This window comes from Colletotrichum costaricense (genome assembly GCF_030867565.1).
Source record: "Colletotrichum costaricense strain IMI 309622 chromosome Unknown Scaffold_8.1, whole genome shotgun sequence".
Taxonomy (NCBI): domain Eukaryota; kingdom Fungi; phylum Ascomycota; class Sordariomycetes; order Glomerellales; family Glomerellaceae; genus Colletotrichum; species Colletotrichum costaricense.
Window position 1 is genome coordinate 1,056,972 of NW_026848237.1, and position 20,392 is coordinate 1,077,363.

Sequence of the window (20,392 nt, forward strand, 5' to 3'; positions counted from 1 at the left end):
CCTGATTGGGAAAGTCAATGAGAAAAGAGGAGGGGAGGGGATGAATTGAATTGGACAAGCTCTGAAACGTCGTCCCGGTGGGTGACCTTTCCCAAGCTGAATAGAGTTCGACACAAGGCATTCAAGAGGGTTGCGAGACGGGAACTTTGTGTGTGCTGCCATCCTTGACAGAGTACACGGTAACGGAAAGTCAAAAAAGTGACCACCTCCTCAGCTGAATGTGCAAGTTTTGAATTAGAGTGCTACATGTTCCGGTAAAAGGAAAGCAGGCCGGTTGCCTGCTAACGCGTGTTTCTCGCGTTATTCCACCAACTGCAGCTCAGCTGGAGTAGTTGACTTAGAACTCTCTTGGTTATGGCTTGACGTTGACATGGTAGAGTTTCTGCTAAGCAGAACTTCGCTTACGACAGCTCAAATCCCGACTCTTTGCAACTCTCATTAGCATCGGTGGGCTGGCTGATTGGTTCCCTCCTCTCCGGATCTTCCACGTGCAACATTCCTTCCGTTGCGTTTCGACTTGTTCGGACAATACCCAAGACGCCGGGAACAATGTGTTCAGACAATTTGGAGACGGCTTGATCAGCCAACACATACACGTGTTTGATAGCCGGTAGAGTAGGTGGCCAGCCAGACGCGCGGAAGAGAGGAAAAGGTGCGCTTATACAACTTTAAAAGTCAATCAGGGACGAACAGGGAGAGGTCCTACCGCTGACGTCAAACATGAAGCCGAAGACCCGAAATGACTCGCCGAGTCCGAGGCTTTACATACTTCTTTCAGACAATGAGGCCGAGAATGAGAGAAGGAGGTATTTCCTTTTTGCTTTGAGGGGTATCGTGAAATATGAAGCTGTGCGCTACTCAAACTCACGAGGGCGAATTGCTGGTAGGAGGGCGCTTGGCTGTCACAGACATCTCTCCGGTCGATGGCCAGGATGCTCTATCACATGATACGTCGCGTTTGCATTCTTCGATGTCACATCAAGGGTTCCTCCGTACCTGAACCTTGGGTTTGAAGAGTCCCATGCTTGATGCAACATCAGTAGACAAAGTCGACGATCAAGTAGGTTGTTTGGAGCTTGTCACAAAGGATCGACCTCACCTGCCGCATTGCGATCCAGTGTCCAAGATGCTTTTTCACAGAAAACCACCCAAATCGCCTTCACTTTGGCATCTTTCCCCCGTCGAAACTAGTGACAGGGTCTGGCCTGCAGGAATAACGGCATTTCAGCTGAAAGAAGGTGCTGCCTGCTTCCTTGCGGCCGAAACCTAGGCCTTAGACACCAAGCCGTGCCAGCTTGTGCCTCAAGTGTTGTCGCCGTTACCTAACACCGATGCGAGTCGTGCCTAAAGGTAACAAAGTCCGACCGCATCGCACATCCGGATCAACTAAGGGCTGTCTAACAATTCAAGCCCCTTTTCCCCCCGAAATCCCCAAGCGCGGGAGCGCGGGGTAGGAGCGAGACGTGACAAGAAGCTACGTGGATGGCGCGGGGCAAGTGGCTGTATCCAAGGCGGACCTCGGCTCATCCCGAACCGTGCACCGGGCCGCACATGTATTTTAGGAAACTGATGGACAAGAGTCATGGCATTTACAAGAATGCTGGTCAGAAAGCGAGCCAGATTTGAAGAGAGACAATGTCAATCAAAGTCAAGAATGTTCCCGTCGTTGAGCCATACGGCAACCCTGCGCCCTTTGCGGAGCCGGCGTGGTACAATACCCTGACTTCTCCTTACTACGATGAAAGCCATCGGAGGGTGAGGGACTACGTGCGCAAGTACATCGAGGAGCATATCGCGCCCAATATTCAAGAGTGGGAAGAGAAGGGGCATGTCCCCGATGAAGCAAGAATTCACTTTGCCAAATCAGGCTTGGCTTTCCCAGAGTTGCCGCGTGAATATGCTGGCGATGTTCCATTACCAGGCAATGTCCCAGCTGAGAGTAAGCACGAAGCTTCAGTGTGAAGCCGTCTTCTGACATCATTCCTAGAATGGGATATCTTTCACTCGCTTGTTGTAAGCTACGAAGCTAGTAGAATATGGGCTGCCGGAGTGTCTGTGGGACTCAACGGCGGCACGACAATCGGTGTACCTCCTGTCATCCATCATGGCACAGAAGAGCAGAAGAAATGGTGGCTTCCTGGGCTTGTTAACGGGAAAACAAGCTTTTGTCTCGGTTGTACCGAGCCTACTGGTGAGTATTGTCGGACGTTTCTTTCGAGAGTGTCGTGATTAAAGGCGTGAAGGCGGCTCCGATTTGGCGAATTTGAAGACCACGGCAACCAAATCAGATGATGGAACATATTACACAGTCAACGGCCACAAGGTAAGTCAAAATACTATAAACTCTACAGATGGACTCCTGCATCTCTTCAATGCTCACGACTTGAGACTAATGAACCTTCAGAAATGGATCAGCGGTGCGATACGTGCTAGCCACATGACAACTGCTGTAAGGACTGGAGGCCCTGGTATTAAGGGCATCTCAGTCCTGGTCATTCCTCTTGATCTTCCCGGCGTTTCTCGACGCAAAATTAGTAATAGTGGATGGAACGCTGGAGATAGCACATGGGTGACACTGGACAATGTCAAAGTACCTGTCAACCACCTCATCGGGCAGGAGAACGCTGGGTTCCAGTACATTATGACCAGTAGGTGACCCTGTGAGAAGATGACATATACCTTGGCTCTTATACTGAACAAACAGACTTCAACAAGGAACGATTCATCCTTGCTGTACTCATGAACGGCCAGGCCAGAATTTGCCTGGAAGACGCCTGGGCACATGCCATAGACCGCCACACATTCGGCAAGCCACTCATGTATCATCAGATCATTCGACATAAGCTCATCACAATGGCGCGCTACATCGAATCGCACTGGGCCTGGCTCGAACAGATTGCGTATCATGCTCATACTACCGGCTCCATGGGCACGGAACTAGCATCAAGGATCGCCATGGCCAAGATTCACGGCGGACGTCTTCTAGAGCTCGCGAACCGGGAGGCACAGCAGATATTTGGTGGTGCTGGATATCAACGTGGCGGCGTTGGGGCTCGCGTCGAACAGATCAGCAGAGACCTTCGAGTGAACATCGTCGGCGGTGGAAGTGAGGAGATCATCACGGACTTGGCTGTTCGGCAAGAGATTGGTGCAGCTGTGAGTAGAGGCGCAAAGTTATGATAAGTATTGAGCGTTATAGTCCCGTAACCGAGAAACTCATCGCCGTACACCCAGTCAGCCGGTTCGTGTTGCGAGGCGGCCCGGCTCAGATCCTCTCGCAGCCTACCGAACGTGATAGAGCCAGAGCGACTGTGACTCCCCTTCTCCAAGCCTTCTTCAAAGGCAGCCCAGGTGCTGAACATGCTGCGTTTGCTCCCTGGAGCTGGTCGACAGACAGTCCCGAGCTCGCTGCCGCTATTGGGCCAGAGCTGGCTGCTGCAGGAATCCCGGGTGGTCTTGAGAAGGTGACCGTTTGCTCTGCTGAGGAAAAGGAGATCCTCGGAGAAACTTGGTCTGAGATCAGAGACCTCCTGATGAACTTCATGGGTGGTAGCAGGCCCGGACAGGCGACCGCAGTTCCGTCCGCTGTGTCACCCGGGGACTCATCCAAATGCCATGGCTGTGGTCTCTCGTCCACGGCTGCGTCGCCGGGCATGGGCCCCGCATACAACTATTACAACAATGTGGCGCGAAAATCTGAGGAGGGGCAGGCGTTGTTGCGCTCGCTTAAAATCGATCCTATCTCAGTTCGCCCAGGATGGAATTGCCACTGCGCCGTCTCGTCATCGCTGGCAAAGACACGCCTGAATACTTGCGAATTCTCTTTGGGCCGACGCTTGCTGGCGAGAAGAAGGAATTGGAGAGGGTTAGGCTGGAGGTCCTGATTGACCCTCCTCGTGGCTCCCCAATGTACGTGAAACAAGACCTTGATGACGCCGGAACCAAGCCTCCCACTCGTGCGCTTCGACCGGCGAGCGAGGCGGAACTGAAGACGTTGAAGGAAGTGCGGGAGATCCAGGAGAAAGTCAGACAGAAGGTTGGGGTTGGACGTTCGCCTGATACAAGAGTCATGCAAGAAGTCCTGATGACTTTTGGGCCCGATTGGTCAGAGAAGTTGCAGCTGTACATGCTTGCAGTCAATACTATGGACCAAGGTGTCCGCCGCTGAAGATCAAGTCGAGTTGCTGGCAAAAAATTTTCGGCGAAAGGAAGTTTGGGATTTGGGCCAAGAAGATCCCGGGAGAGCTTTCAGCAAGCATTATTACGTGCTCAGCTTTCAATGGAAGCAAGGGGGCAATACAGGGCCTGCTGTCATCTAAACAACCCTAAGCAAACTTAGAAGCGAGAACAATGACACCACTGGGATGATGTATTCTACATTTGTGTGCTTTGGAAGTGTTACTAATACGAAGATCGTCATAGCAATGTTTTCTCGAAGGAAATGGAAGGAAGTGGTCAGAAGTGACTTTGATATATGTATACGAAGCTGCCTGGGTACTACCCACAGCCTACAATCATCGCCCGAACCCGCTGTCTCAATGACGGACAACGCGATTGCGGACGTGATAATCCAAGTCATGCCTCCTCTTCCCAGAGCCAACAACTCTCGTTTCAAGTGCATTTAGCAGGCCATCGAGACCGCGCTTAGCAGAACCTCCAGATAATGTGACACCCTCATCAGTCAGGGCTTTTCTGACGTCCGCGACAGTAGCCTTCGAAGTTGAAGCCGGAGCCTCGACCTCATCAAAGCTTTTCTCCTGGTTAGTCTTGGGAACTTCAGCTGAAACATTGACGTCGATTTACTCACTAGTAGACGGCATAAGGACCTGGCTTGCCCGCCGCCTTGGCGGTTTCTCCACCGTTCAACTCTTGCTTGCCGATGAGCTTGAACTTTCCGGAAATCCCCTGCACAAATGAGGTCTCGCGGTATTCCGAGTTGGCAACGGCTTCAATGTAGCGACCTGACTTGGAGTTGATCATGAAGAGGTAGTCCTTTGTGGTTGTGAACATGCCGTCGCCGAGGTTGAGGGTCGTCGCCATGACTTTGCGAACCTCGCCGGTGCCACCTGAAGGTGTGTTGACGTTGAGAACGAGGTCTACAAGTCATTAGCAAATACAAACATTGGAACACTGTAGAATATCAGCATAACTCACCTTGAACTTCGTAGATGCCTGCCTTTCCCTTGCTAATCACACCGGACTCAAGCTTATTGAGCATGTTGACCGTCGCAGCATCAAGATCAGTCGAGCGTACAACTAAGCCAGTAGCAGAGGGAAGCTTTGACAAGGCGTTGTTGAACTCGGGGTTGATCATGTACCATTGGATCCAGGTCTTGAGAGCCCACTTCTCCTGATCACTCAGACCATACGCCTTGGACGTTGCGGTGGCGATCTTGCCCCAGTCGGCGGTCTTCTTCCTTGCCTCGAGCAACACAGCGCTGATCTCGTCGACATTGGCGGAGACGGACTGCGCCTTGGTGTACCAGTTGGCAAAGCCCTCGCTCATGGTAGTGATAAGCGTCTTCTCGTCAGCCGTGAGGGCTGCGGTCTCGGAGAGAGTGGCTACGACGCGATTGGCCAAGGGGATGGCTTCAGATGTGCCGAGGCCGGTTGCCAGACCAGTCTGGTCGTTCCAAACGGGCTCTGGTGCTTCCAGGGTCTGAGGACTCAGGAAGCAACAGAACTTGCGCAAGATGCCCTTTTGGCGGCGGACCCTGGCACCACCTCCCTCGATGCAGATTTTGCAGTTGTCGAATCCTGACGAGGTTAGCTCTGGAGCCTGATCAATTGGACTAAAGTTGGCGTTGCTTAGACTTACCTCCTTCTTCGATGGATTTTTCCATGGCAGCAACGTCGCTATCCGTGTACAGCAGTTTGGGCTTTCCATCGCCGGTATCACGGAAGATCTGCACGGTGTTCTCACCCTCCTTAGCTTCCAGCATGAGCCCCTTGCCTTCGCCAACAGTTGCCGCAGTCTTGCCAAACTTTGCCAATACAGCGTCCACGGCACCAACAGCCTTCGCTGCTGTTGCGACGTCCTTGGCCACACTCAAGAGTCCCACAACATCCGCGAAGATGCTGCCCGCCTTTTCAATATCGTTGTCGTAGGTGAGTTCGTGGATGCTCTGTTTGACTAGACGTCAGCAGAAGCACTCGACTGGGGCTTTTCACGAGGCCTGAGTGCGTGTTTACTTACATCAAAGGCTCTGAATGCGTCTCTGCATCCCTCTCGAATGGTCTTTCCGACGCTCGCCTCAAAGATGCTGGTAAGATGGCTCATCCCCATACATGTAACCTTGAGCTCTTGGACGTGAGGCGTGGCTAGAAACTTGAAAGCACCGATAGCTGAGTTGATGACGTTCTTCATTACGCCTGAAGCAAGCCTCGTATCAGTGATTGGGGCTCTCTTGGTACTAGAATCAGTCACAACTTACCCATCCAAAACTGGTCCTCAAGAGGAATATTCGACCCGGGGTTTCCAAACAGAGGATCATTTGAAGTCTGGCGCTTCGAGTTCGCGCTACCGCCTCCACCACCAACACCACCAACATACTTGATCCCAGCGAACAAATTAGAAGCGCAAGCGGCTCCTGAGGGATTAGCAACACAAGGTCCCTGGCTAATCTTCCTCACGCAAACTTCAAGCGCATCCGACGCATTGGCTCCAGTGCGAGCTTCAGGAAGATCCAGACAAAAGGCAGGCCACAAGTGAAGGATACAAGTCTTGTTGGAAGGATTGGCATCGCAGCCGCTGGGGATGGTAGCAAAAGAGCGCGCAACGATGCAGTCGGTCGAACCCATACTTTCTAGCATGGATGTTGATGTGTTGCCTTGGTCGGCGAATCTGCACTGAGGGATATCGCCTTCTGATGCTGGCGGAGTGGTGCCAAAGGAGGTGGATGTGAGGTTTGTCAATTGCGCTTGCGGGTAGTACATGGTCCCCGTGGCGGGAGGAATGACGAGCTTTCCGGTGTCGTTGGCGTACGCGCAGAACTGGGTCTGGCTGGCTGAGGGGAAGGTGAGGGCTTCGCCGGCGTTGGCGGGCCTCTCGAGGGCACCCAGTGTTGAGGAGTAGATGAAGAAGGGCTGCTTGTCTCCGGGAATGCCAACCTGATGAAACTTTTCGTTAGGGAAACCCTTCGTAGCTCAAGCAAGTGAAAACTTCAGCTCACATAGAATGTCTGGTTCTTGGCCAGATCGCATGCAGCAACCTTGACAGTACCGCTGGAGACATCCCAGCAGCCACCACCGGAGCCTCCTCCAGCAACTCTGATCCCCGAAGGATCGGTGAAAGATTTACCACCGGCCAATATTCCGTTTGTTAAGTAAAATGTGGTAGCTAGATCGGCAGCCGTGCCACCCGCCATCACCGTGTCAGTATTAGACTGAACTGGTGTGAACGTTTTGGCATCCCCCGTTGCGTCTTGAAAGCTTGCAGCGCATGATGGTGTATTCTCGGCCGTAGCAAAGAACTTAAGCGGCATTCCAAGAGCCTGTATTACAGACGGCTTTTGTCAGTCCCGTTGTCCTTCTTGCGATATTGGGGAGTGGTGGTCCCAGGAGGAAGCTAACCCATTCAACCGTGTTGTCTGTCTGACCATTGGTTCCAACCGCTAGCAAACCAATGGCCCCAACGAGACTCCGAAGAGAGTCCCGTGATTTCACCATGATAAAGGCTGAGAATGACTTAAATGAGGAACGAAAAGGAGTCAAATGAGTGGTTATAGGTTACGGTCAAAAGAGTGACTGAGAGAAGGAACGGCCGAAGCTGACCAAACAAATCAGGGCCCCAACGCCTCGTAGGGCAGCCGGCGTTCGTTTTATCATCCGAACATGATCGCAGAGCAATATCATAGTCAGTCAAACCACTTGGACTAACAACAACTTACTAGCTCGGTCTGTCCGCTGTACCCGACGCAAAGGACATGATCAAGTTGCAACAGGGGTTTTCAGGCACACTGCGAATAAAGTTGCGACGGTTCGCCTACATCGTCATGCACTCACTTTTTTCAGAGCCATCAACTTGACTCAAGACTAGGGAACCCCTTCTTGCAGCTCAGAGAAGAGGCTGTGTAGGCCTGGCCGGCCTCGCAGGCCTAGAATCATGGTATGTTGTCTGGGCTTGATAACCATCCTTCTCACCAGACCTGTTTGCTTGTCATGGTTTCATCTGTGAGCCTTGTGGGGCCAGCCCATCCGATCGGCTGCGTTCGTTCGCTAGGGCAGTGATAAAGTTTAAGCCATCTTCATCAAATTGACGCTCGGATCTATTTAAAGACCACTGGCCACCGCGTGGCATTTCCCCTCTTGACGAAAAAGAATCCTCCGCAACCTTATTAGAAGTCAAGTTAATACACCTCGTTTGGTATGTGAACAAGGCATATGGTACACATTTGCCCGTTAAAGCAATCAACTCGTAAAGATTGACTTCCAGTGTTGTCTGAAACTAGTTGACTCCTAGGAACATGCTGAGAACATGGCGAAGTAGAAAGATGGAAAAAGGCCAAAACGAGTTTTGCTTTGAGTCAGATACGATGATTATGTAGTGGTATTCAATCATTCAATACGAGACGAACATTAGGCTTGGGCCAGGCGCGTTGAAGTTTTTATGACATGTAACTGAGCTATTCGGCCCATTTCGTCTCTTTGCGGGTCTACCAACCAAGAGCCGAGAGGGAACTGCCGCCTGGCCGCCGGACGCCGATAGACAGCAGGATGCTCAACAGAACTCCGAGTATGCCGACAGTCTCGTACGAGGTCTAGTCAAATATGCCGCGCGCAATCGAGCGAGTCATGCTATGTTCTTGGCTAGTTTCTTCCTTCTGGGCCTCGAGGGGCAGGTGTTGGGATGCCAAGCTTGACTTCACCAGGTGAAACATCTTAAGAATAATCGTTGCTAATAACGATTGCCCTCGCCCAATATTATGTGATTCGTAAAAGGTCACAAGCTTCCAAGGAAGATTTTCACTTTGCTATAAGAGAACTGGGCAGCCTGAACCTAGTTCTAAGAATATGTGGGCTACGAACGAACTTCCGGCCCCCGGGGCTAGCTGGAATTAGACGAGCATAACCCCGACTGAAGTTATCTTTCGATGAGGCCATAGAGGTTCGCCTTCAACTTTCTTTTTCTGGGATCAGTGGCTTTTTTTTTCGCTAGAAATTTTCCTTTACCACGCATACGCTAGGTTATCTCAAACGCCATTGCCAGGAGCAGGCTATGATCATCATGGATTGTTCGGACATCGCGACAGCTGGGTAGAATATCCAAAACTTCTGCTGATGTATACAACCCATGGCAAAGTTGGGTCTTGATCTTAGAGTGACTTCTGAGCAGTGACATGGAGAAAGTCTTGACACAAAAATTGGTCTTGACCCAGGGGTCAGCGGCATTTGTGAGCACGAGTGGGCTGATTTGGAATATTCTGTTCTCATAGCCCTTGATGTAGAGCCGATATTCAAGATAGTGTTCAATTAAAGACTTCTGGTGTGTTGTTGACTGCTGACGTCGAAGACTGGAGTTTGTAGGAGACGGTGCCATGTCACATGAGCCCCATCACGCCGACTGCCAATCCAAATCAGCAATCCATCCATCCATCCACTAGATCACGCCTGATGTCGTCGCAGATTTCACAGACTCCTTCAGATCGACCCGCTCAAGCTGACGGGAAGCGGCGGTCAAATACGTCAGGCCGCTGTTCAGGTGCACGCGTAGTATCGGCTTGCCAGTCGCTGTGCAGATCCTGTTGTCAGGGCCTTTAGACCGGTATGCCTCAACTTTCTGAGCGTCCCATCTCATGTCCTTGACCAAGTCGAGAGTTCGCTCTGCTCATGGCCCCTGGCCAATGACGTAGAGTTCGCTGAAATTGTACCCCAATGACACAACGGCACGGTCGTACTCACAGTCATGCTGTAAACTACTTACAAGTCTCCATTCAATCGAGTAGACCATGACAGACAGGGCTGCTGGGGTTTGGGGTCAATCCACTAACCGACTTCCTCGACATGTGTGCACGGCAAAGCCAGAATCTCGCCACATGCTTCTGGTAATTCTGGCATTTGGGTACCTGCGGGTGGGAAGATTGTGTTTTACATGACTGGCCTGCGCGGTACTTTATCCTCAGGGTCACTGAGGTAGATACATTGTCAAATGAGTAGGGGTTGTTCATTTATGGTTGGCAAGCAAAACCACGCTAGCGGGGTAGGTTGTTGCCTCAGTTGCTGGCATATGCAGGAGGCCGTCAAACCTTCCATCTCTCAGCCTGTAAGCACTGACGCGGTAATATCTATACACCCTATTGCATGCAAGGCGCCTGCAGCGTGGACCAACAGCCGACGAGAGATGAAAACAAGGCGGATAGGACAAGCGGTAAGGTCAAGACAAATGCAGCGAGGGGTTGTCGAATCAATACCGATCACTTAACCCTCTTGATCATAATGACGAGCATCAGTTGTTCCGATTGGTGGAAGCCTGTTGTTATCATACGGCACAGAAAGCATATCAAGGCTATGCTTCCAAGCAATGGAAAGATTCCAATATCAAATGCGAAACCTGCTTCCATAGCTTATACGAGGGCTGACCATCATCCACGTTACACAACGGCATCAATTATCGACCGCATTGAACCTTTTCTCTCTCTCTCTCTCTTGGTAATTACGAATAATCGACTGGTTTAGTCTACGAATAGTCATGACCCTAGAAATCACTGGAAACTTACAGAAACGGTTTGTGCAAGACGCCGTTTTGCTTCACAAGCTAGACCCAGTAAGGGGTAGTCCAACGGCATACGGTCTGGATCGACACCCTCATGACGCGGGTGTTCCCCGAGAAGAGTTGCTAAAGCGAAAGTTTCTCGATTCTTTCGCTCTACTAGCTTCAACCCACAAAGATGGCGACACAGTATCGGCGGCCACCTTAGAGGTAGGAGCGCCTGAGGGCTCGGTCATTCGCATCGCTAGTAATGCTGGGGTGTCCGCATCGACACTGGTCCTTCTTCGGGGAGTGATGGAAATTCTTCATGACGTATCTGCTATGGGTAAATAGTGACTCTTGATTTGTGTTATAAGACTCATACTGACATTTATGCAAGGTCTCACGAACGAGCGGAGACTGAGTGTCCTATTGAAGATGATTAGTCTCGACAAGGCCAAAATCTGGTATTATCTTGCGGACCTCCGGAAACATAGATCAGAAATTTTGAGGCTTGAGCAGTTCTTGCCGAAGCTTTCATCCACCTTTGAGGTCAACGAAGTCGAAAGGTTCACTGCATGGATGGGAAAATTTAGTGCGATCACAACCATTGCAACCGGAGCGCCTCCATCAGAGCTCTTGCCTTACATTTTATGGGCAGAAAAAGCCAAATGGGAACTTTCCACCTGTATCGAGGCTCTGTTCTCTGTCCAGAGCATACCAGTGCCCTCTTGGATATACAGTATCTACAAGCTAGGGAGGTACGGGGTCGCATCAATAGCGTTGTGTAAGCTTCCAGCAGAGTTCCCCGCCCTCTTTTGCCCGATGCGTATAGAACCTATCGAGCCCATCTCAAGGCTTGAATTTTCTATTGCAAAAGGCGAACGGCCTTTGAGAGATGTTCTACGGAGAATCGCTGGAGACCAAGACGAAGAATTCGCGAGGAGATTGGCCACAATCTGGTGTGTTACAGATCCAGAGCCGCGCTTCCGGAAGGCCTGTCGTCTTGATCTCGCTGTTCATGCTGAGATGCAACTTATCGGTTTCTACGACCAAAATCCTGAGCTTATGCCGTCATTCCGGTTCATAGGTGTAAGTAAGAAGAGTTGCTTCTTGTGTCATAGGTTCCTCCAAGACCACCCGGTATCCTTCTCTGTCTCTTCCTGCCATCAGAAGCTGTACTTGGCATGGAGGTCCCCACCGACATCCGACAGAAAAGTGTACAGGACGTACAAGAAAATTGTCACCAATTTGTGTGTTCAAATGGAAGCAACAGCCAGACGAGAACTTCAGAGCCGGATTGGCAGTGCCAGAGCTTTCCAGCTAGATTCTACCGCCGGGGTGTCCTTAACAGGTCTCGTTGATTACAGGCCTCTCAGCCCTGCAGAGTCTCTGGACACATCCGACGCGCCTTTTCCGCTTGATTCATTACCAGAGCCTTCATTAGAGACATCTGAGGACGATTATAGTGATGATCATGCAGGCGTCTCCCTTGAGACAGACAAAGAGACACCTCCCACAGAAACTGATGGAAGACGCCCCGGGGAGACAATCACATCACCTTCACGAGATTCTAGCGGCGAACAACATACTGCAGAGTTTGTGTTCAATGTCGGACGTGCTGGCGACCCTCAGAGGCGAGAACTTGTGGTCTTGGAAGACATCCTGGATACGTCACAGAAGCCTTCCTGGCGAAAGCTGATTGAGATTCTAAGCAATGATGAGTACTTCGGGGTAGGATTTGTCGAAGAAGAGGAGTTTTTGATGGTCAATGAAAACCTATGGGTTAGAGATGAGCGTCAGTTCCTTGCGTGTTTGCATTTCTTACGCAACTCAGGTTGTCGCAACGTGGGTGTCGTGGTTCGTACGTTTGACTCGGTGAAATCGAAGAGTCCTTAAGGTAAGGTAGTCTAAGTATTTCATCTAGATAATATTTCGGTGTTGCAATTCGGGATTGCAATGATGGTATTCGCCCAGGTCTTGTGCATCTAGGAAGGTTGATATGAATTTCGGAATCGCATGATTACTTGTTCTGGCATGATCTGTCCTGACTTCTATCATTGAATCCAGTTAACTAAACGCATGTACACGAATTTGACTTACCTCGGGCCAAAAGCTATTCATATAGATAGGGTACACTGATCTACTTAACTTCGGCTATAATTGCTAAAGGATAAGAGTCTCTGCGCATCACTGAATCCCGAACTCCAATGCTCTAATAGCGGGTTGAATCAGAAGTATTCCTGTGCAACCATACTTTACATGTTCACTATGCTAAGGTATATTTAAAATGCTGTCATTGTTATGTTACTGGGCATGACAAACTCTATCCACGCATCAGTGAGCAAAAGTGATCTCGCAGAGTGGCGGAATTATTGATCAGTACTTTAATGGGAACCCTTCAAAAGAATACTGCAAGCGGAAGAAATACTAAAATCGAAATAGTCGTATACTGTCATTTGCCAGAAATCTGATGAATAGTGGTAAGAAACTACAAAAAGCAATTGTCCTCCCCAAGGTGGGCTCGAACCACCAACCTCCAGATATCTATATCTTTTGCTCATAGTGAACAACCTCAATCATAACAGTCTGACGCGCTAGCCAATTGTGCCATCGGGGATTATGTAATTCGTTGTGCATTGCCAACTTGAAAGGGTATTGTGTTATGGATCATGAGTGTGGAGATAGTGGGCTTTGCGGCAAGGAGGAGGAACCAAGCAAGTCCACGGCAAGCTACTCGCTGTCCGAATACTGATGTGCTGTAACGTGCCTCCCTGCTCCTCCACGACACAGGAAGGTCATTCCGTCCCTAGTCTTTTGTAAGGGAACCTGAGAGAAAGTTGTTATGTTCTCAGGGTTGATAAACTCTGAGTATCAATTGGAAGATCAAGACACGTCTCTTATGAACAGGCGATGTACACAGTTCTGGATGTATCTCGGAGACATAGCTGCTGGAAGGTATCCTCCTTCGAGCTTCCCGCAACACGAGCCTATCACATTTGCGCTGGTCGGACAAGCGAGTGTCCGAGGGGTAGTGGTCTCAAGATGAGCTGGCCCAAAGACATGGACAAGGGCCAATCGATTTCAGAGAGCCTTGTCATCATCTTAACAGAGTCAGTCGTCGATCTTCGCGTCATAGCTAGTGATTCTGGAGTTCATGGTCTAGGTTATTGTGGCTGTTCGTCTCTCGAACAGTTGAGCTTTTGTCTCGCAACCGGTGCAAAACGTGACATGGCATGCGAGGACGTCAGTGAGCCTCTACGTTTTGATGTCCTGCAGATACCCTTCGAATTGAAAGCAACTGGAACTGCACCGCTTTCTGAAGGATGTTCTGGGACATTCATCATAATCCAGAAGAGGTGAATGGTTCCAGTCGACTGATGCTGGCGAAGGAGCTCCCTCTTTCGGGTGAGGTCATCAATGCAGGCGACCTCCCACCACGATCGCTATACCTTGACCAGTCAGCGCGATTAAGTTATCAAAAGGGCCATATCTATCATATTAGGATATCCTGTGAGTAGTTATGAACTGAAATGCGAAGAGTGAGGCTTCGGCGTCATATACTGGACCATAAAAGGCATTCCCCCTTGCGTGTGGGTCGTGAACGAGCATGATGAAGAGATATATGTCGTTGTGTCCAAGTATCGTCCTAGTCGAATGCTCACTGACGGAGGTGCAAATGTCTCCGCTGCAGGAGTGGCTCCTGAATTTAGGTGTGCTGTAAGTCAGCATCTTCCGACGTCCTCTTAGCTCGTCTACGATCCTGATGCAGTCCTTTTCTAGCCCTGCTTGTCGAAAGATCTCACCCCCTCGGGCCGAGGGTGAGGGAGTATCTATCGTAGTCTTTTCCCTTTGGATGAGAAAAGAAGGATTTGGCGTGATATCCATCTCTAAAGGGCCCAAGAAGGAGGTTTTTGTTGAAGATGACCGCAATCCGCTTGGCGCTACTGCTCTTTTCAGGAATAAACCGGATCCGAGGATAATAGAAAATGAGGGAAAGGAGGCATCCGGCAAAGTATCAGCATAGGCGCCTCAGAACTTGAATGTTACTTGGGAATAGGAATCTACTATGTTCTGTCACACATAGTAGTGCAAGTCTTTTCGGCTGTATGAGAGCTGTCATAAACGGAACGCGCCTTCTTCCAAGATTGAGCTGAAGGTGTCTGACGAGGAACCATTCGCAACCCCAACATGACTAGAGCAAGGTAATTGGCGGCACCAGGTGTCTCTACAAGTTTCGTAAGGGACGGGATGCCGGACGCCCGCTATTTTGTCCCGCTATGCTTGAACTCTTAGCTCAGCTGATGACCCTGCGCTGGCCAGCCGGTCCGGGACCCACTCGTCGGGATAGAAATCCACTTATCTCCGGATTGTCGGATTCGGGTTTCGGCGGTGCGCTGGCGATGGGCACCGCAACGGAAATCCGCGCTCAAACCTAGGACGAAATGCCTTTTGCGGCTAGAAAACATCAGGGGATCTTTGATAACAGATCACTCATGTGATGTAGGTATTCCGACAATTTAGGAACCACAGCATCTGTGAGCTTGCGGAGTTGTGACATCCGCACGATAAGGGAGGATACTCACCCGAGGGAGCTACGTCAACCTAACTTGATTCAGGAAAGCTCCTAGAGGCATAGAGTGAGTCTCAGGCATCAGATGCATCATTATGGCAACACGCATTCCTATAACCGCTAGTTCACCTCAGCCGTAGCACCCATCGAGACTGGAATAATGGTATTTGTATCTTGAATCAACGCTTGGTATCTCGACCCTGATATGCGACTAAACTATAGCCAGCAGACCAGTACCTGGGTGGCAGCTAACGTATTCAAACAGCTGCTGCTCGGGTTTCAGTACCAGAACCTCGTGGAACAGACGGAGCGACACGTTATTCTCCAGCTTCTTTGCATACTGCAGAAAGCCTCCAAAGATTTCCAAATGTGTCGAGTGTTGCTTAGCCCATCCCTCAAGTGAGCCCAGCTCATCGAAGAATGCCAGTCCAAAGGTGCGATCCTTGTCGACCTTGCCCGTCACGGGGTCAATTAAATCCATGAACCGGCAGCTGTGACAACCAACTTCCTCTCCTTGATCGCGCAGGAAGTTCATTCCCTTGATGAGGACAGGGTGCATAGTATTGAGATAGAGCTCGCGCTCCTCGGGAAGAGTGTCGGACCAGTCTTGGCCGGAGCGAATGATGGCCAAATTGCGCTTACCACCGACTTTGACTCTGCGAGATAACGATGTTGTGTTTCCGTTGGTACCGTTCGTCCCGTTGGTGTGGTTAGTCGTCGCTGGTCGTTCAACTTTCTCTCCAGCCAGCTCATCGTCCTGAGCAGCAGCCATGCGGTCACGCATGCTACCCCAGTAAACATGCTCCTGGATCGGGCCCCTAACACATTCTCTCATGTGTGCTGCACCCTCAGGCACTTCATTATTGGAAAACACCGTCTCGAACCGGTCGATTGTTGGGAAGAAGATTTCGAGGAACCATCCGTTGCTGTGTGACCCAGCCTCGAGCTCCTCCCACCATTGTTGGAACCCTGAGTCGACGGCCCATTTCTCGTAGGCTGTCTTGCTCGGCCAGTATGCGAGGTGAGCAACGTTGTAGTAGCCCTTGTTGTCGGTGACGGACGCCCACTCGGCGAACTGCGGGCGGGCCACGGCGTCGACAGCTTTGGAGGTGGTGAACTTGGTCAACTGGGCGACGGCGGCGCCATCAGCGTTGGATTGAGAGGTGTACTGGGCACCGATAACAGCGAAGACGAGGTCTTTCGTGTCCTTGGGGAAGCTGGCGCTATAAGCTGGGAAAGGAGGTTGAAAGCCAGGTGGTGTCTTGGCAGCGATCTTTCGGGGGCACTGCTGGAGGTGCTCTGGGATTGCGGAGACAAGCATCTTGCGTAATACGGTTGATGGGATTGGTGACAAGGGGGGATAGAGAGTAGCCGGCCGAGGAGAGAGAGTCGGGGGACTATGCTTTTAAGCCACACCAAGGGGCTAGGAACCTGACTGATACCAAGAAGCGGAGGAACAAGGCCGCATCTTTGGAAGATGGTCTAGGGTCAAGTCGAAATGCCATGCTGAGATGCAAGTACAGGGATGCTTGACGAGAAGCAATCGGCAAAGGTCGTGTCGTTTCCCAAACGATCAAGTCCTTGGGATTGATGGGGTCTGTCCCTACAACCTTAGTTGCGACTCCAAATACCAACTTGGCGTAGCTTCGAACCGTCGTTGCATCATGGGACGAACCAGCATGTCGGAAGATCCGACTTGTTATCTTGACGATTACAAGCCATTTCTGCCTTATGTGCTGTCAACCCAATTCCGAACGACTTTATCTCATATGGCTACCAGTTCAATGTCTCGCGCCCACGAGGGCAGTAGTGAGCTAAGAAAGAGACGGTTGACTTCCCCGGGCACTGACTTTACGCTAAGTAGATGGCGCACCGAGACGTCTCCGCACCAGGAAATAACAAAGAGACATTCTCCAGCGGGACGGCAAACGCATGATAGATATGACTGCGCGTCACGTCTTGGGCAGCACTCGGAAAGGTCCCTCTCGCAGGGGTCGCAAACTATTGACATCCTGACCAACGTTCCACCAAGCGCGCAAACTCCACCCGCGGTGGGCAGAAGGACGGCCTCCCCAGGCTTCCCAGCCTGCTGCAGCCTCAGAATTGCAAAGACAGGCGCAGATCTATATTGCGAGCCCCGACACTAGTCCCTCAAAGACGACTTTCACGATTCAGGTACGGATGGGGATTCTGTTCGAAAGGCCCCTTTTTCCCACGGCAAGATGTCGGAATGCAACTCAAAGTGTCAACATGGCACCATAAGGTCCTAGTTTGACCCCCTGGTTCTATAGTGTTTTTTGCTTCCAAGATCCCAGAACTGGCAAACACGCGCCTAGGGCATGACTGGATTTGGACAGCGGGAATTTTGTATAATTCATGCCTGGCCCCAGCAGAAGCCTTTTGCTTCCTGGGTTGAAAAGGGAGGCCACATCACATTGCAGAGGTGAGGGGCGAAACTTGCGGACGAGAGACCACCGCAACTGCATAGCCCGCATCTTCCCACCCGGGCACTCCCCCACCACCAGCGCCAGCTCACACCATGGCGACGCCGTTCCAAGTCGAGGCTTGGACCGAGTATGCCATCGGCTTGCTCGTGCTCCTGATACGCATAGTCTATCGGACGAGACTCGTTGGGACCAATTGGGAAGGAGATGATTATTTCGCGGCCATCGCGGTGTTGTTCTGGACGGTAAGGGTGTCCTCACCCAGCGCACGACCGCTTTAAAGATAGAGTTTGGAGCTGACCCTTGGGTTTCTAGGGCGAGTTGTTGATGCTTGAGATGATCGGTGAGGATTCCGTTGACAGCCCCCTTACTTCGCGAGATCGGATCAAAATCTAACTTTCTTTCTCTCCGCTTCAGGTCGATATGGTAGCATCACCGGAATGAGCGATGCGATTGCCCTGACGCTTTCGGACCAACAAAAACAGTCAATCGTCATTGGTAGCAAATGCCTTCTGGCAGGATGGGTTCTCTACGTTACCCTGATCTGGTGCTTGAAAGCGTGCATGCTTTTCCTCTACATGAGGCTCACGTACGACCCACCAACTAGTCATCCTCCCTGTGGAAGGTTAGCTGACGTTTTGGTTGATGGGAAATAGACTTAACTTGCAGCAGCAAAAGATGGTGAAGATAACTGCCGGAGCGTGTGTTCTATGCTACGTCGCCACAGTCCTTGTCATCATGACAAAGTGCATGCCAGTACACAGGAACTGGCAGATTTATCCATACCCTGGCGGTTCGTTTCTCTCCTCGCTCGATTTTGATGGACCTCAAGTTGACTTGCGGATACAGATGCCTGTGCGCTGAACATTCCTAACTACATTGCACTGGCAATTACCAACGTCACGTATGTCTTTCCGAAGGACACCTCACAGCCCTATGACTTGTGGAAAATGTTCTGACACGGAGATAGAACCGACATGATGATTCTTTACATCCCAATACCATTGCTATGGTCTGTTCAGATGCCAACGGCCAAGTAAGTCAACTCCATGGCAAACTTAGTTTATTTTAGTTACTAATGATGGTCAGGAAAATTATTTGTTCTTTGTGGCTCTGCACAGGCGTCTTCATCATCATTGCCACGCTTCTTAGGTGCATCCTCTGCCTGCAGGATGCAAAGTCGATCAACCTAGGCACCATTTGGTCCATCAGAGAAACAGTAAGGCCCACGTTCCTCAATCCAATTTACCGTGCCCCCCCCCCCCCTTCTCCCTTTCTGATCCGGCAAACTCTGATTCCGTTCGTTCATCCCCACTGACCCCGGCTTTTTCCCACCCCGACAGTTCGTCGCAATCCTAGCCGTCAACGCCCCGGTCCTGGGTCCCTGGATCGCCAAAAACGCTTCGGCCGTGCGATCCCGCACGTCAAAGAACCGCTCCAAGACGGGCGGCCAGGAGTCGGCTAATCACATCGTCACGATTGGCGCGAAGAGCAGCAGTCATCGTCTCGATAAACTGACCAAGGATGGTCGCTCGGCGAATATGGGGTGGACCGAGATTGATAACGACAGCGAGGAGCGCATCATGAAGAGCCTACACGACGTATCGGTTTCGGCTAAGCGTTCGGACGAGGAGATTCGCAGTAATACGGGCAACATCCATGTCAAGACTACGTTTGAGATCTCGAGGATGGCGTAGGGCTTGGTTCGGCGAGAGAAAACACCACGATATCCATGTTAGATAATGTACAGTAAACGATTAGCTTGTAATTAGTGTACAAGCCCGCCTCAAAGGCGTTGGAACTTTGGTTCGTAATATGAAGAGGAACCTTGACACGTCATGGCCATGAATGTTTTTGGTGTTAGTGCGAGTCTGTGATCACATATGCGTTTTCTGGCCCTCTTCTTTAGAGCGATTGTTATCGCGTCTTGGTTTAGACCAATACTCTGGCGCCAACGCTTTTGTTCTAGCTGTGCGACCGGAACACCCCAGAATCCCACGAGTCGAGACATCCCAGGATCCGGCTTAGTGCCGCTCGCTTCTGGTGCGCGGCCAAGTGATGGAACCACGTTTGACGGATGTCTTCCGCGCTATAGGTCAATACCGGCTTGCGGGGTACTCAGGTCCGCCCAGATAGGCAAACAACAGTTACAACACCCATGGAGCTGAACCGATGAAGGTTCTCGGATTTCTTGGTACACGGTAGATGGACAGGAGGTTGAAGAAAGCGGGACTGCGGAGGTATCCACTCCGCAGGTCCGCAACACACCTGATTGGACGAACACAACAACACCTCGTCCTTGTATCCTACAGGATAACATCGCGATCTCTTCCAAACCTTGGTCTTCGAATTCATGATGTGCTGTTCATGAGTAAGAATCCCGGCCACTTGATGTATCATATATGATAGTTACTAAGGCTGTGATAGTTGCTGCAACCTGCTGGAGTCCTGCCAGGTCTCGTCTCCGTCCGCCAGGCTTCGTGAATCGTGTAATTAGCGCCTGAGATGACGAGCATGTACCCTTCTCATTCAGGGGCACTAGACATGGAGTTTGGTTAAAAGCCGTCTTGAAGAACGAAACCCTCTTTCTTTATTGTTGTGGTCAGAAAACCTTCCATTTTCCAATGTCAAGTCGAGCTGTTCATTTTCCCGTTCTTTGCTTAATTCGATTCGCGTTGCACAAGACAT

At 50.8% G+C, this 20,392-nt stretch overlaps 6 protein-coding genes across 6 annotated transcripts; 4 read left to right on the top strand and 2 right to left on the bottom strand.

Moving 5' to 3' along the window:
- Window positions 1–1,635: 1,635 nt before the first annotated feature.
- Window positions 1,636–4,168, top strand: CCOS01_08389 (acyl-CoA dehydrogenase domain-containing protein; the record flags this gene model as incomplete). Its single annotated transcript, XM_060456550.1, has 7 exons — window positions 1,636–1,939; window positions 1,988–2,191; window positions 2,244–2,323; window positions 2,405–2,648; window positions 2,705–3,160; window positions 3,235–3,712; window positions 3,757–4,168. The coding sequence occupies 7 exons, from the start codon at window positions 1,636–1,638 to the stop codon at window positions 4,166–4,168; spliced, it is 2,178 nt and encodes a 725-aa protein (XP_060312824.1).
- Window positions 4,169–4,535: 367 nt separating this feature from the next.
- Window positions 4,536–7,668, bottom strand: CCOS01_08390 (uncharacterized protein; the record flags this gene model as incomplete). The annotated part of the gene is made up of 8 exons (XM_060456551.1): window positions 4,536–4,749; window positions 4,808–5,096; window positions 5,155–5,757; window positions 5,819–6,125; window positions 6,197–6,372; window positions 6,435–7,110; window positions 7,173–7,493; window positions 7,573–7,668. The coding sequence occupies 8 exons, from the start codon at window positions 7,666–7,668 to the stop codon at window positions 4,536–4,538; spliced, it is 2,682 nt and encodes an 893-aa protein (XP_060312825.1).
- A 3,019-nt stretch (window positions 7,669–10,687) lies between these two features.
- Window positions 10,688–12,586, top strand: CCOS01_08391 (uncharacterized protein; the record flags this gene model as incomplete). Its single annotated transcript, XM_060456552.1, has 3 exons — window positions 10,688–11,033; window positions 11,088–11,779; window positions 11,861–12,586. The coding sequence occupies 3 exons, from the start codon at window positions 10,688–10,690 to the stop codon at window positions 12,584–12,586; spliced, it is 1,764 nt and encodes a 587-aa protein (XP_060312826.1).
- Window positions 12,587–14,239: 1,653 nt separating this feature from the next.
- Window positions 14,240–14,714, top strand: CCOS01_08392 (uncharacterized protein; the record flags this gene model as incomplete). Its single annotated transcript, XM_060456553.1, has 2 exons — window positions 14,240–14,407; window positions 14,460–14,714. Coding segments are annotated over 2 exons (423 nt in total), but the record flags the coding sequence as incomplete, so codon positions are not given.
- A 757-nt stretch (window positions 14,715–15,471) lies between these two features.
- On the bottom strand, window positions 15,472–16,581 carry CCOS01_08393 (phenylacetaldoxime dehydratase; the record flags this gene model as incomplete). Its single annotated transcript, XM_060456554.1, has 1 exon — window positions 15,472–16,581. One exon carries the CDS (start codon window positions 16,579–16,581, stop codon window positions 15,472–15,474), a length of 1,110 nt encoding a protein of 369 aa, XP_060312828.1.
- A 1,218-nt stretch (window positions 16,582–17,799) lies between these two features.
- Window positions 17,800–19,401, top strand: CCOS01_08394 (uncharacterized protein; the record flags this gene model as incomplete). Its single annotated transcript, XM_060456555.1, has 8 exons — window positions 17,800–17,949; window positions 18,020–18,047; window positions 18,122–18,293; window positions 18,361–18,497; window positions 18,554–18,608; window positions 18,675–18,740; window positions 18,794–18,923; window positions 19,048–19,401. 8 exons carry the CDS (start codon window positions 17,800–17,802, stop codon window positions 19,399–19,401), a joined length of 1,092 nt encoding a protein of 363 aa, XP_060312829.1.
- Between the last annotated feature and the right edge of the window lie 991 nt (window positions 19,402–20,392).